Source organism: Petromyzon marinus, chromosome 19, assembly GCF_048934315.1.
Source record: "Petromyzon marinus isolate PM22_M1 ecotype Great Lakes invasive population chromosome 19, UKy_Petmar_22M1.pri1.0, whole genome shotgun sequence".
In the NCBI taxonomy this organism is placed as follows: Eukaryota; Metazoa; Chordata; class Hyperoartia; order Petromyzontiformes; family Petromyzontidae; genus Petromyzon; species Petromyzon marinus.
This window is the reverse complement of record NC_133685.1, coordinates 6,602,051-6,618,564: the sequence shown is the minus strand read 5'-3', so window position 1 is coordinate 6,618,564 and position 16,514 is coordinate 6,602,051. Positions and strand designations below refer to the sequence as shown.

At 42.3% G+C, this 16,514-nt stretch overlaps 1 protein-coding gene across 2 annotated transcripts in view; it reads right to left on the bottom strand.

Moving 5' to 3' along the window:
- Positions 1 to 1,428: 1,428 nt before the first annotated feature.
- ODAD2 (outer dynein arm docking complex subunit 2) overlaps positions 1,429 to 16,514 on the bottom strand; it is a 37,127-nt gene continuing 22,041 nt past the window's right edge. Inside the window, exons 12-20 of one of the 2 annotated variants that reach the window (XM_032956854.2) lie at positions 15,186 to 15,395; positions 14,553 to 14,789; positions 13,434 to 13,544; positions 11,832 to 11,986; positions 9,464 to 9,706; positions 7,253 to 7,367; positions 5,176 to 5,364; positions 3,892 to 4,113; positions 1,429 to 2,432 (exon numbers count right to left, since the gene is read on the bottom strand). In XM_032956854.2, the coding sequence (XP_032812745.1) occupies positions 2,319 to 2,432; positions 3,892 to 4,113; positions 5,176 to 5,364; positions 7,253 to 7,367; positions 9,464 to 9,706; positions 11,832 to 11,986; positions 13,434 to 13,544; positions 14,553 to 14,789; positions 15,186 to 15,395 (1,596 nt within the window). In that variant the 3' untranslated portion in view covers positions 1,429 to 2,318. Of the gene's footprint in view, positions 2,433 to 3,891; positions 4,114 to 5,175; positions 5,365 to 7,227; positions 7,368 to 9,463; positions 9,707 to 11,831; positions 11,987 to 13,433; positions 13,545 to 14,552; positions 14,790 to 15,185; positions 15,396 to 16,514 lie in introns of those variants that run through there. The other variant, XM_032956855.2, reaches the window with a different exon arrangement.

Below are 16,514 nucleotides of genomic sequence, written 5' to 3'. Positions count from 1 at the left end.
GGAAGTGCCCAAAAGGTCATTGATGGGTTGGATAATATTATTGTATAATGTTTGAACCTTTGGACAGGTCCGGAAGGGAAGTCTTGAGCAATTTGATTGAAAAGTGGAGGCAATAAGGGCTTTGCTATAGGATATGTGACCATCGTAGCATCGTTCAGCTCTGCACCTGTTGAATTCTGCCAAAGTTGAACCATTTCAACCTTTTTTCAAGCACTGTTTGCCAGTAAACCAGAGTACATGTGACATATCGTGGAAGGGAGCAGGGGGTTAGATATCAATGAAGCAAAAGCCTTGATTAAAACTCATTGAAACTTTATTCGGGTGTGATTACGTGTGTGACCTCAACACCAGTTGTTACTCAAGTCGCCTTCTTCCCAGTCTCCGTAGTCCAGAGGCAAAACACGCGTCAGTAGTGGGAATGTGCCAGGATGGTCAATGTTACCAGTGAGTATTTATGAAATACTCACACATTAAACTGAGAGGCTTGTGTAGCAGCAGAAAAAAGGCCGCAGTGGCACGCATAACCGGACTCGGTGAAGTTTTCCTGAGAACACCTCTTCTCCATCATCACTGACATAATCAACAGCAAAAGCTCTATCAGAAGAAGCAGCAGCAACTTCATTATTAACGTCAGCATCGTTGTCATGCTCAACACATGATGTCCAACATCATAAAACATTCTTGGTTCTTTCGGTAAAGTCACGTAGAAGAGAAATAATAAAAAATAAAACAATAAATCATGATTGCTTGTGTTGCAGTCGAAACGTCGCGAGAATTTTATTGTTTTATATTTTCATTATTTTATTGTTTCCCTTCTACGTGACTTTACCGAAAAGAACCAAGAATATGAATTCCTGCAGTCACGAAAGCTTTAAATCAAAATCATAAAACATCATAACTCTCATCCTTGTCTTCATCTGCGTCATCTTCTTGTTGTGAGTGCTCATCTACATCGTTGCCATCCACCCACCCACCCACATCATGTAGGGAAACAAAAGCCCGCTCTATATATCGTCACAATCTTCCGCAAACAATTTTGTGAGATAGTGGCGATGAGCGCGCGCACACGGATTGGATTGGGACGGAAGCGGGCTTCCGCGTGGGGCAGCGCTGCCCTCGCCATGGCCCACACGAGTCACGCGCCCAAGCGCAATCAACACGATTCCACGCGACGGCGTACATAGTTTGCAATTGGCAGGAATCTTATCATCCACCATTGGCTGTGCCCTAACCCTGCCCACTACGGACAATTATTCCCGTGTGCAATTGGGTGCGTTTCTGTGCGGAATTCGGCCCAACATGAATTTAACGCCGAATGTGCCAATTTCTATGCGAAATGGCCATAATTTTTACTGGAAAGTGGTGGAATGACGGCCAAAATAACTGCACATGTGACAGTTTAGACGCACAACAAAGGCACCAGGCATCTTTAGAAGGGGTTTGCAATTAACTTTTATTTCACAATAAAAAAACACAAACTTATTCCTTCAACAGCAATATCTTGAATATCCCCCAACATGATACACCATATTAGCTATGCAAATACAGTAGACTCTCGATTATCCGCGTACGGTTTAGATTTGCAGATTTACCATGCACCCGAGATTTATTCATAACTTGTGGATTTTCCCTTAAGCCCAAATTAATAATCTAAAAAGAGTTATCCATTGTTATTCTTTGAAATGTTTATTACAAGTTACGTGCTTAAACCGAGCAAATGTGTGCTCCGGTTTAATCCGAAATCCACGCGATCAACTCTACAGTACAGTAGTTGCATATCTTTACAACAGTGGGCAGAGTTTGATTGATGTTGATTCGCGTGGCTCTGCTGATCTCCACTTAGTGGGCAGAGTCTTCTGCGTGGGAGCAGGAATGTTATCTCTGAGCATGCGGAAAATTGATATTATTGGATTATCCGCGATTTTGAATTATCAGTGGCCATCCTCGCCGTCAGCGTGGATAATCGAGAGTAATGTACTATGAAATTTCATGATAAGCACTTTACTATCAATATAAGTAGAGAATAAGGGTTTCACATGAACAGTGCAACATGTCCACAAAGTACTAGATAAATATTCACCAAACCTCCTGAATGACAACAAGAATATCAGGCTGTAATTAAGTGTGTAATAAGTAATGTTATCATTAAACCCATATACAGTACATGAAAAAAATTGACGATCTTGGTGACTCCAAAAATATCCTATTACTCACGATGTGTCTTCAAATGTGTTATTCCTGACAAAGCAACATCACGAGCAACTGATATTGGATGAGTCTTCATGTACATCAAAATGTGGGGCTATGTCAGGGCTACGTCAGCCGTACCGCACCTTTTCATTGGCCAGAGCCAGCTGGCGGATGTTGCTTATGCAGCCTGCTGCCGCCACCTGCAAAAATGTGTCGGTGGAGCCCACCATGGCCACCAGTGGCTTTGCAGCAAATCAGAAACAGAAAAATAGCAGTCAAGGACACAACAACAAGACACAGATCCCCCGTATAGACTTTAATATATCTATGAGATCTAACCCAAAAAACCTGTATTATGCATATTAGTCGCAAAACCTACATAGTAAACTTTACCAGACTGTTAGTGCAAGTGCTGTTTAGCGAGCGGCTATGAAGGCCGGGATGCTTGATGCAAACTGAGAGGCCAGCACCACTCCCCACCACCTTTTTCTCCCCAGTGGCAAAGTTTACACATTGCATCAAGTACTTATTTGAGGCTGAGTCGACCTAGGCGAGGCCTAGCACCGGTTCAGATAATCATCACTGGTGTTGGCTGTGAGCGGGAATCGAAATCGGGTCGCTAGATTCGTAGGGCAGCGCGCTAACCCCTACACTACCAGGACACTTCACACACATAAATGTAGCATTAACATTTTTCTTTCAACCAAAAAATGCCATTGGCTAAATTCAAATCGGAAGAAGCATTTGTGGAAGTTAGCAGGGTAACATTCCCCCCCCCCCTTCCACCAAAGGAATTTCCACCACTGGCTCAGGGTTGTAAACAGAAGATGAGCACCAATGCCTCAATGAGCAGGAAGTAACTTTGACTTTGCAACATTTCAACACTCATCACCCAAATACATTCTCGGAATCTTTATTCAGAATCGGAATATTGACACTGCAGGAGGAATCCGATGAGCTATGAAGCTCATTTTCACATGTCCAGTCGGGGCACTGGGTCATAAAGTTACAACAACAACAAATGCAAAACTGATCGGAGTGCAGAGTATAGAAAAGGTAAGTCACAAAAAAAGTATAGAAGTCCATTACCAAAAACAATTACACCCAATGTATAGGAATACAACTGGAATCGATTCTTCTGCACACTTTTCGATGCACGTATCGTGAGTATAGGAATCTGTTTTAATGGATTGATGCAGCTTTAGTGGTCACGTGTGAATGCAAAGCACGTTGTGTTAGCGTAGCTGTTACAGCCATTTGTCAAGATGTCCCTATGTTGAAGCTTCATTCCTCGATACAATTCACTTACCTTTTCATCCTCAAAGGAAAATAAAACCCCCATGAATGGATCACGACCCTTAATTTATGCTTCCTTGTTTTTGCACCGATTTCTATTTGCTTTATTGTTGTACTTGTGTTTATGTCATTGCTCTTGTCATTTTGATGACCCAGGTCACTTGCAAATTAGATTAATCCTGGTCTCTTGAATTCTCACCTGGTTCAACAAAATCATCTTGTACTTTTCTCTTCTAAAGTGCAATTGCACAGGGACGTCACCTATTTTTAACAGCACGGTTGGCTACGTACGGTGCGAAAGAAGTTCAACATACATACAACACCAATTTCTCCTGTCAAAAAGAACCCTCACATCCAATACAGCCTGCGTGAATGGAATGAAATGTAAATAGCTGGCTGGCCTACCTTGACCACTCCATTGCTGTGCATGGTGATGCAGTTCTCAGGAGCCAGGGACAGCTGGTAGAGAGCCTGCGCTGTGGCACGGTGAACTAACGCATCCTTGGATTTGAGGTAGCGCACCAGCGGAGCCACCGCCTGGGCATCCCCAAATGCCGCTCGGTTGCTCCCCCACGTGCAGCAGCAAGCGATCGCTTCCGCCAGGTTCTTACGCAGTTTGTCGTCCGTCTGCGGCATGAGAGGTCAGAAGTTTGAAATGGAATATACAGTTTAATTTCCTTGTTTAACGCGGTAGGCGCGTTCCTGAAGAGTGCCTCGTGAAGCAAAAACGCGAGGAGTGAGGAATTGTTACTGAATCACATTTGCACCACAAAATCAGCCTGGAGTCATCCCATGGACGGACAAAGAACTGAGATGAGGGTACGCTACGTTACTGTATCATTTCACATCCTGAATCATACCATCAAGCCCTCACCTGGTTTCAAATAGAATTGACTTATGCCAGAACACTTTAAAAAAAAATATATAAATATCCTTATTAAGGATATGCATTTTGTTCTATTTTTATATCTATATGAAGGACTTCTTTCAACTGCAGGGTGAGATGACAATATGCATTACATGACAGTGTTTTGCACCTGACAGAAATAATAATGATGCTTTGTTTGAGATAGAACGCCCTGCTTTACACCACACGTCTCTCAGAGTGCATTGCATGTGATAAGCTACGTACATCACATCTCGTCCCAAACATTTTAAAGGTCGTTCCAAGAAGCAGCATGTTATTCAGCATTCAGTCTGCGAGTAGGCATTATTATGCCAGTAGGAGATGATGTTTGCTATGTGCAATCCCAACTGAGTAATTGGCGGATAATTTTAGAATGTGGCTTATATGGGCCATGACCCCGGCACACAATGGACTTCTCGTTATGAATGATGGCGAAGGATCTTTAACATCCATTAAGCAGAAGACGGCGCGTATAATTACGATTCACACATCCTCAGGAATAACCAGGGTGGCCACTGGATGTGAACTTCATGCATCTGATTTTCTCGCAATTACATGTATTTCAAAAATGTGTTTTCCTTTGTGTTTGCTTGCTCTTCGTATCACGAACCTCTGTGCCAAGCGGAAAATTTGCTACCGCTGGGCCACATCACCGCCCCGCACATCACACTTTATCATGAACAATCAAGTTACCTACTGCTTGTCTCTATAATTATTCTTGTAACAAAAAAAGATGAACGTTAAAATAAAAACAAAGTGTTATCATTGTGGGAAATCCCTACCGTGCTCGTCAAATTGGCGAGAAGGGGCACCACCCCATGGTCCGTTATCACTGCCAAGTTTTCTTCATCCTTGGCAATTTTGGAAATAGCTGCACACACACTGGCCAGAACCTCGTTGTCATCAGACTTGAGCAGGTTCACGATTAGCTCCAGCCCACCCACAAACGATCGCACCATTTCTCCAGCATCCTAGACAACATGCAATGAAAACAATATCAGTGTTATTTTAAAATAATACCAGCAGTATTCTAACAATAAGCTACCTGCAGTGATAGGATTTATACGTAGATACTGTATATCAAATATATTGTTACATATTCCAAATAATTAGTTTCATGCCACTTTATAGAGAAAATGTATGCTTCCATGCACGTTTTATGACCAAAGTACAAGTGTTAAGAACAACTACTCAGCCAAAAGCGATAGTGGAACAAATCAGCATCAAATTCAAGTTATTAAAGTATGGAAATAATCAAATATTCACCACCACTATCATTCAAACTAGTAGGTAACTGGAAACATATAACTGGGTAACGTTTTAGGCTTTGGTCCCTGTTAAAGCAAACAGTGTGATTCTGGCCTCTGGTGGGAGTTACCTGTGTAGTGACATAGAATGGATCACTACGGCACGTCGCGCTGGGTATAATAGAATAAGGAAATATGGGTGTAGCAGCCAGCACAGCATGTAATACCACGTAGTGGGTCACTAGGAGGTGTGGCACTGGCTGCTGGCAGAGAGGGGCATGTGGGGACACGTCACCCCGGCCGGCTGGCAAAGCACGTGATGGGCCGGGGTGCAGGATGTAGGGCAAAGATGACCGAGGGGACACAGGGAGCATGGCCCAGGACCTTCTGGAGGGTTCCAGGAGGGGGCGTGGTTAAGGGCGGAGCCAGGCAGGTGGCACGTGGAGGTTGGCCCAGGACCACTTGCAAGGTTCTAGGGCGGAGCCAGGCCACACTGAGGGGCATAAAAGGGAAGCCCCGAGGCTGAATCAGGGCAGTCTACAGGTGGAATGGAACCCGAGGTGCTACGTCTCCGGCGTCGTGGGTCAGACAGCATGTTGGCTGCTCTGACCCGTAATTAGTTATCCCGTGTGTGAACAGTGTGTAAGATATATATTGTAGAATAAACGCTGTTGCCTCCTAAAATAGTGTCTCAGAAGTGACTCACTATACCTGTAACAGACCAGAATGTAGCCTTGTGTAGACACTCAGTACTGTCCATACAGCAGGGCTTGTATGAGTGAGTTACCTGCTCCTTACGCATCATCAGCTACTTAGTAGAATTTATATTACCAGACAAGCCTATCGAGATAGGGGGCCATATTTATGAATTGGGCTAAATGTAGCATGCTGGAGTGGTTTGAACTTTGTCCAAAATATATTGCGCTCAATTCCAGAACAAATCGTTGCACCACTGCATGAGACAAAAATGAGCAGAGCCAATATTTACAACTTGGACAGCAAACAAACTCATGTCAATCCTAGAGCACTGTGATGCAAAGGCATAATAACCCTAGCCCAGGCAGGACCAAATATTCACTGGTCTATCTAGCAGACAAAGATCCCCCGTATAGCCTTAACAGACTGTTGGGGCAAGTGCTGTTAGCGAGTACCTATGGAGGCCGGCACGGACATAAGAGAGAGTGGATCGCCAGCCCCATGCTTATACACTGCACCAGGTATTCATTTGAGGCTGAGTCGACCTAGTCTATGGGCCAATGTTAAGAGATAGGTAACCAGTTCCCTGTGTTAAGAGATATATATATTTATGGTTTGAAAATTATACTTTGTAATGTATGCAGATTATGTATAACTGTACACTAATCATTTACATATGAGTCTCGCCACCGTATTTGGAGTTTGCATGTTCTCCTCATGGTCATGTGGATTTTTGTCTGGGTCCTCTGGTTTTTCCCTCCACATTTAGAAACATGCGTTTGGAGTATTTGGCTGCTATAAATATCCACATGATGAAAAGTCACGTCGTTGAGCTATCATTTGTGGCCAGGTCACTCCTGAAAAAGAGCTATATAGCTCGGTGTGCCTTACCTTGTAAAAATTAGTTTAGTTTTACCTTGACATTTTCAATGCAAGGGCAAATAGCCCAAGCTGCGCTGGCTTGCACTTGTGAGTTGGAGTTCTTAAGGAGGGACCAGAGTAGGCGAACTCCATCCAGATGATCGATAATACTAGACAGAGCACGAGCAATACAGAACATTATAAAACATGTAAAGCCAACTTTACAACGGCAGAGATTACATTATTACATGTACAGAGGTACTGTACCTTGCTTCTCTTGAATCATACTAAGTCTCCTCCAGCCCGCTCCACTCTCAATCCCTCCTACGCCTCACAGTTCCCACCTTTCCTTGTGCACAATGCTGGTTCCGCTCCTTTTCCCTACTTGCCCCCTTGCACTGGAACAAACTTCTCCTCACCATGAAGCTAAGCACCCTCCCTGTCTCGTTTCCACTCATCCCTCAAGGCCCACCTCTTCTCCCTGGCCCATTCTTCACTCCATCCCTAGGTACCCCTGTAATTCCCGTTCCCACTAACCTCTCTCCCCTTAACTATCCCTATCCCCCTCCCCTCTTTCCCCTCCTCCTCTTATATGCCACCATATCACCTTCTGTTAACCTCATTGTACCATTTATAACTCTAATAAAGCGCCTTGGATATAAGGCGCTAAATAAATATAAGATAAGATGTCTACATGCAGAAATATGTCTTTGATAAATGCCAGAGTAGGTAAGGCTTTAAAAGTAAAATAATGTAGACTCTATATGAGCATGCATAGGTGACACTCTGTACAATCGTGGCAATACCGATATGTGTTTGCGTATTGTATGTAAAGTAATATGAACATTTTTTTTCATGTTATTTAGGCATTTTTACATGCGTAATGAGCTCTTAAGAAGATTAAATTAGTCCTCATTACAGGCAGTCCTCAACTTACAAACAACCAACTTACGAATATGCACACTTACACACCAGCTTCCATGAATTATGTTTTTTTAACAATTACTTAAAAGGTGAACACGCACTTGCAAACTAAACCGCGGAACTATTTTGTTCAGCGGAGCGATCCTCCACGAGATCAAATGAGTCGGCCTCGCGCGGGGAGTGAGCGTGGTTAGCGCGCTGCACTCAGAACCTGGCGACCCAAGTTCAATTCCTGCTCACGGCCAACACCAGTGACGATTATCTGAACTGGTCCTGGGCCTCTCCTTGCTAGACTCAACCTCAAATGCAGAAACAAAAGTTGCTGGGCATAGGGCTACTCACTCATCCCCTCGTATGCCGTGCTGGCCTTCATATGCACTGCTCACAAACAACACTTGCCCCAACAGTCTGTTAAGGCTATAGGGAGGATAGTTGTTGTTGGTGTGTGTCCGCGTGTGTGTCTGCGTGTGTGCCTGCACGCGTGCCCCATGTGTATGTGTGCGTGCAATTGCGGTGACTTATCACGCCCCTTCTGACAAGAAAGCCAGCATCAGGAAGAAAGTCAAGTGCATTTTTTTAAATGTATGTACCTTTATTTTATGTTTTATTTACTATTTATGTGACTTTATTTTGTTTATTTACGATACAGTATGCATTACAGCATTAAATGAAAATGTACAATATTTCTTATTTATGAGTTTAACAATGCTTTCATTTTTATTGAACCATATCACATTTCATGACACGAACCCATGAGCATTTCAAATAAAGTACATTATTGTATTCTGACTTATGACACGTTCAACTCGCGAACGGATCTCAGGAACGAATTGCGTTCATAGGTCGAGCACTGCCCTAATAGAGGTTGCCTAATGGGCTCTCTGGGAGGCCTGTGAAGCAGAAAACCCTGAGCTCCCTTAGAATATACATTGTATGAGTCACTCAATAAAAAAAACATAGTCTGAGCTATTTTTGTTAATGTGTGATTCATACCACTGTCATTATTCAAATATATTTTTTGGGTTTAAAAAATGATATTTTATAATGTTATTGCCAATTGAAAATAATGGCACGAAACAAATTCGTATTAGAATTTTCAGATTTTTATAAATAAAAACTCAACACCTTTGTCAATAACACTGTCACCATAAAACGAGAAAATATATAATAGGTATCATTTCAGGCAATGGCCCTTGTTCACAGCACAATTTACTACTGTATAAAGGCCAACCAACCACAGTACAATTAAGGCATAACATTTTTTGTGCGTTTGTTTTGGTCTCACATCGTTGTTTGTGCGTGGGTGGGTGTGACTGCGCGTGCAGTAATCCATCATACACACCCCATGTTTTCAGGATCCATGGCGCACGCACCCACTGCTCGGGTGACGTTGATGAGGAGCGGTTGGTTGGTGCCCGTGAGCAGCTGTACCAAGGGATGGATGCCGCCTGTCTTGCGGATTATGGCACGATTAGCTGGCTCCTGGCAGCATTCACCCAGCGCTCCCACCACGTTTATGAGCACCTCCTCTGGTTGATTGCTTAACAGGGACACCAGAGTTTCTATGGTCCTCAACTCCTGCAGACTGCAAGCACACAAAGACACCAGCCGTGAAGCCCTCGTAACATTAGTATTATTTAGTGACCTGTAACATTAGTATTATTTAGTGACTTGTAGCATTAGTATTATTTAGTGACCTGTAACATTAGTATTATTTAGTGACTTGTAACATTTGTATTATTTAGTGACCTGTAACATTAGTATTATTTAGTGGCTTGTAACAACGATCGTAGTAAAACCATGAGTGTAACTCTATGGATCCGATTCAGGTGTTTGTGAAATATTTTTTTCCCACCGACATATTACAGGACAATAACCAAACGTAGAAAGTGGTATTTGTCTCAGACGAGCAGTACAATTTATACTGATCAAAGAGAAAGCAATCATACAGGTGTTAAGATGTTCAAACACCAAATAGACACCTATTCCAAGGCATTAAGTCTGCATTACCCACACATATTTATGGTATAGTGTGCAAAGAAATTTTTTATTTGATAACGTATGCATTGTCCTTGAAACTGATTAACCTGCACCAGAGACAGCCTCCTTCATGGCTTTGTCTCACCAGTCCTATAGAGCAAAGAATTTCAAAAGGTGAACAACACAAGGACGATGCAAATACCAAAGCATGAATAGCTCCTCTGGTTAAGTAATGTTTGAACATCTTAACAAATGTATTATTGGTAGGAAGGATAAAGACTGTTCTTATCTTTTATCACCTTAATAACGGAAAAAGGTTCTCATAGATACAATTTATACTGTACAGTAATACCTCGGTTAACAAAGTAGATGAATTCCATGACATCACCTCATTGTTAGAAACTTCATTATCAGAGGTAAATATAAGAGAGGAAGGATGGCGATACGTTCCAGGACTTCAGAGAAACATCAAATAGGCTCAGTGCCTTCTGTATTATCAGCGCCTAACCGAGTGGCATGTGGTGCTGTGTGATATCGCCCACCCAATCACTTAGCAGTTTCTCTATTTCCCCAATAACAACGTTTCACGTGCGTGTAAGTTTAGTAGCAGTAAGGTCACTAGATTGTTGCATAGTAACCTGTACTTTATCTGCTGGCCTTCAAAATGTATTTAAGGTGGACTGCGCTAACCCGAACGAAAGTGCCACTTCTCTTTCATCTCTCCTGCTTCTGCTCTCCTTATGATCTGCATTTTTCGTTTCAAAGAGATAGATTTACACTGCACTTTATCACTGCAAAAAACAATATCAAACATTACCAACAACGAGGAGCTCGAGTAAAATGGCGGGCAGGAGGGGAAAGAATGGGGAAGCGCGCTGCTGTTTGGGCCGAGTGAGGGAGACTCACGAAGCCCTTCGCTCATTGGCTGCTGATAATATTCAGTAAACAAACTCCACGATCGGTCACGTTGACAGGACACCTGTTTAAAATGTTACTCTTTTTGTTAATCGCTTTGCATGATATCTGAGGATATTTTTGTTACATTTTGTCGATTTTTTTTGCAAAAAATGGGAGGTGAAATAGCCCCCCACGAGCGACTTTGTTATAAAGGGGCTTAATTCCAAGACTTCGCTGAGGTATAACCGTATATTGATAACTGCGTTGCAATGCAAACTACGCTCCATGTGATTATCGATACATGATCTTTAACTATAAAATCTATGGTCTTCCAGCTCTCTAACCAGAGGTACTTCATCCATTCCACATATGCACATGTTTATTCTGCTGATCTAAACTAGAGAGTGATGCATGTCACATTAGCCACATTTATATCAAAACATTGGTTACATATCAATCCTATATTTTAGTACTTCATTAAACTGAAAAAGCCTTCCAAACGAACCTACATTTTAAACTTAGAAAAGTTATTCAAAATGTATGCTAAACAAAAACATTACGTGGAAACTCAAAATACTAAATCATAATTTTTGTGGAGACTATAAATAACAAAGTAAATAAGCAATGTCTCCTTAATCGGCAGTTCACCAGCATTGATTCAAGCAATCCTGACTCTGCTAAGACACTCGAAACCATTCCAGAGTATGCTTATCTTGAAATCAATGCTGTTTAAATTACGCACTCCCAGAAGGCTGTATGGCTGATGGGTTGTTTAATTATTACTTTTTTATGTGGAGATAAGTATATTTGAAGGACACATGTTGTCTCCTTACATGGCAACGTTCTCTTGGCTGATGGAGCACTTCCAGATAGCCCCGGTCACTGCAGCCAACAGCTCCTTGTTCTCCGATTTTCCGAGCAGGATGTCCAACGGGTGCAAGCCTCCGTATTGCCGCACAAGGTCACGGGTCTCTTTATCTTCTGCACACTGTCAAGAAAAGAGTCTGCTTATTAATACTCACCATCTCACATCATCCAGTGACCAGACAGCCTACAGTAGTCATATACAGGGTGTTTTAAAAATATGTACCCGATTTGAAATCGCTATATCTCTGCAACCACGAACCACCCATGAATGAATCTCTTACCACTTGAGAGGGCAGGGCATAGAGAGGGCGGGGCATAGAGTTTCAAATGATTACCACGAGATGCCTCTCCCAGCGCACAAACAGCCCCTAGTCTCAGTCATTTGCAAGACGGTGACCCCCGCAACACAAGGAGCGTTTTGCGTTCTGCAGTTCAGCAAGACTGAATCCGTAATTGCGGTGCAGCGTGCGTTTCAACGGCGTTTTGGCATTGATCCGCCGATGTCAAAGAGCATTTGTCGTTGGTACCGACAATTTGAGGAAACGGGCTGCTGTTTATGTAAGGGGAAGAGCACGGGGCGACCACCCCACCTCAGAGGAAAACGTGAGAAGAATTCAAGAGAGTTTTCTGTGTAGCCCGCACAAGTCCACTCGTCGTGCCAGCCGAGAACTTGCGATCCCTCATACAACTGTCTGGCGTATGTAAAGGCGACGCTTAATCATGAGGCCATACCAGTTGCAAATGGTACAGGCTCTTCGTGCAGGTGACAAAGGAAAGCGTGAATAATTTTGTGATACGATGTTACAGAACATGGAGGATGACAACTTCTTACCGCGTTTGATTTTTAGTGATGAAGCAACGTTTCATCTAAGCGGTAAAGTTAACCGTCACAATGTGCCCATATGGGGATTAGAGAATCCACACGAAACTGTAGAGCATGAGCGTAATTCCCCGAAAGTGAACGTGTTTTGTGCCATTTCTCAAAGAAAGGTCTATGGCCCTTTCTTTTTCGAGGGAAACACAATTCCGGGCAAGCGTATCTCGAAATGCTGCAGAAATGGCTCTTTCTACAACTTGATGAAGATTCCGATGACTTAATTTTTCAGCAAGACGAAGCACCCCGCCACATTGGCACCTGCAAGTTTGACGTTTTCTAAATGACACACAGGCTTGGCGCTACACTCTTGGCCCCCAAGATCCCCAGACATCACACCCTGCGACTTTTTCTTGTGGGGATACGTCAAAGAGTGCATCGTTCACCTGTGCTCAATAAAATTAGTACCACTTTGTTGGACATTAACAGTGGTCATCATATGAGCAGACTAATCCCCTCTATTGTAATAACAAAACAATCTAGGTATAAAATAGTAACAAATACCAGTTTTAATTCTTCAATTAAACATATGTATTTTTTATTCAATTATAGGAATAGCAATAGGAGTAAAGTCTTTTCTGAAGTCATTTAATGATAAAGAACTTAAAACATTGACTATAAAAACGTATATATGTTCCTCCCAGTGTTTGACATGCATTGAATGAAATGTGTTTAGTCTGGGAATGCAGATTACCTTGAATATGGCACTTGCACAGTGCATTTGTAACTCTTGGTTGTCACTGTTCAAGTTTTTGACCAAGTCCTCAATCATCTTCTCCGTCTGGATGGCGAGTCGATAGCTTGCCTATAGCAACAAATATTATTCTATATTTAGTTTTTAATGATCGCATATACTGTGAAAACGCAGCACTAAGTTAATGTGTAGCCATGATAAACATTACATAGAGGTAACAAAAAACATAAATCCAAGATCCTCTCCCATCTCCATATTCTCTCTCAATAAGAGGATGTACAATGACGATGGCCATCTATTTAACCACTGCAATTAACTCAGTTTGGGAAAGCTACCTCCAAGGCACTGGATCCAGGCCTCAGAATTTGAGACGACAAATAGCAGCAGTGTTTGACTAATACAGTATTTGGCTTACAAATATATAATTCCCTGGCTGGTATTATATAATATACCTTCCATAGTTGAGTGGCAAAACAGAAGCCTTACAACAGATCATATTGATCAATTAACCAATGGGCTTTCCTGTTAAATCAATATTTGGACTCTAAAGGAGGCAATGTTTGCTGGAACATTGGATTTTCAGTAGGTTATTCTTTGGGTCTTTCGGTAAAGTCACTTAGATAGGTTCAAAGAAAATAACAGAAAATAACAAAAAACTACGACATTTCGATCGCAACACAAGTGTTCGTCATCAAGAAGAAAACAAGCGTTCGTCATCAGTAGGTTATCAGGTTATTCTCGTTACATTTCCTCATTAGTCATCCTCGAAGGCATGTTTCCTTCTTTATCTGTTGTTCCATCACCAGTCTCATCAATTGACCATCATCCCTTCTCGTGATGTATCTTCACCAAGCTCGTTTACTTTTCTCAGAAGTAAATGTGTCTTTCATTTCTATTCTCTGATTCATGATCCTGTGGAATGTTTAACTTAGATTTTAAATTCATCACTAGCAGTCGCCAATGTTAAGCATACAGCATGCAATTGTACCACGTGTACCCTCACGAAAAGCATTCATTCCTACATATAGGATACGTATGGCAAAATAATTGACGACTTTAGAATACTCCAGAGAAAATATCTGATAACCTCATAACTGATCGTTCCCTCTGTGCACGCACCTCTGAAGCACACTCTTGCAAGGTGCCCACAACTGGGATGAGCATGTTCTCATGGGGCGACTTGAGCAGCCGCGCCAGCAGCGGGATGCCTCCCGCCTTGCGGATGGCTTGCTTGTTTTTTCTGCTTTTACTGCAGCTCCACAGCGCTAGGGCCCCACAGCGAGCGACCTCGATGTCCTTCTCTTGCGCGGGACTTAAATTGGCGGAGCGCATGGGAACGCAGTCCATTAATCCCACCTGGAAAATAAAAAAAAACCTCGTAACTCAACTACCACGCGATCGTGGTAAGATGTGATTGTGGATAAGAGGCATTGTGGGTAAGAAGGGCACCCACAAGTGATCGCTGTGGCTACTGATCACAGAAATGGTATAATCATTACCGACGATGATGATGGATTGATAATGAGGATTATTATACCCCCACTGTGCATGCTCTCTAACTGTGGATTCACAGTTTGCCACGAAGCCAGGTCACCCACTGCTTGATCATGCAGCTGACTTTGCTGTTTTGGGATAAGAAGAGGATTAGAGAAGATAATGTATGCATGAGGACATCTATTGTGCAGATGGTGTGACGTGATTGGTTCATCCGACATTCCCTCTTCACTGTGGATCATGTGATTACACACTTACCAGTTTTTTTATACCATTGTGCTTCCGGACTGTCCTTCGTGCCCGCCGAAATTTAGCAACATTGGCGATTGTCTCAGCCGCCAAACACTTGAGTTCCTTTTCAGAGGAATCCAGGATGTTTACCATAGTTTGGAGGCCGCCAATGTCTACAATGGATTGGCGGATTTGTGAATTGTGGCTAATCTCCTTCAGTATTTTAAGTGATCCAATCTGTAAGCAGGAAATTGACAATACAAAAGCAAGTTAATTCAGAAATAAAAATAATGAACCCTTTAATCTGTTGTCTTATGATGAACATCATTTATAGACCAATGAAAACTCCTCATCCACAAATTTGCCTATTCACAATAGCATTCTCCAATATTATTCCAAATAAGATGAGTTGTACTGTATTCATTGCAATTTACTTTCAATTTAAGAGTTGATAGTAACAATAAAAACAATCATGCAAATTATAACGCGCAACATTTCAGAGACATAAATGACTGTGACTCTGAGGCATGGAGGCAACCTCAGTGTCGCTCGAGGGGCAGGCGAAGGAAGTGGTAGGGCCTTTAAGTGTCTCGATACATTTTATGTAAATTGAATGTTGCCGCGAATGTCCATTATATTTGATCAATGCATGAGGAACGTTAACATGCACCACAACAGAAGCTGCATTTGTACAGGGTCCACATACTAGCTGCATGAATGGCAGTGTCACAACCACTATTGTGAACTTAGACTGAGACAACTACCGCTCACAAAAATGCTGTGCTTACAATTCCAGAAAATTATTCAAAGAAATTAATAGTTTACTCATTGTAGTTACTACCTTCAGCAGTCAAGTAACGATACACTGATTAATCAATGGACATGAACTCTCACAATGAACTAATTTAATCGTGCACCTGAGATAGATCATGAAAGCGGTAAGCGAATGCTCTGTTGATAGACGACGGAGGCTAATGACGTTGATACAAGCGTACAAAAAAGGCAGAGAAATGAGAAATGCGAACAGCAGTGTCAAAACGAGACGAGAAACTTATTCTTCAAGCAGATCGGTTCCCCAAAGCAATTTGTCAAATTGCTGGAGGGTGAATCGCTACATGCTTAATACACAGCTCCTGTGGAAATTAAAAAACACTCAACAACAATCATCAACACTGCCCGTTTCAGGTAATGGCTATTTCTGCGCTATGAAGGCCACTGCGAGAAATGTCACCCATTACATAGTTTATGCATTTTTCTGGTATTCAAAGGGAGCGTTGTTGGCCATTGTATTGAGTGGTTTTGTTAACTTTGCTTGTGCAAATACTGCCCTACATTTTATATACGTAAATGAAGAGC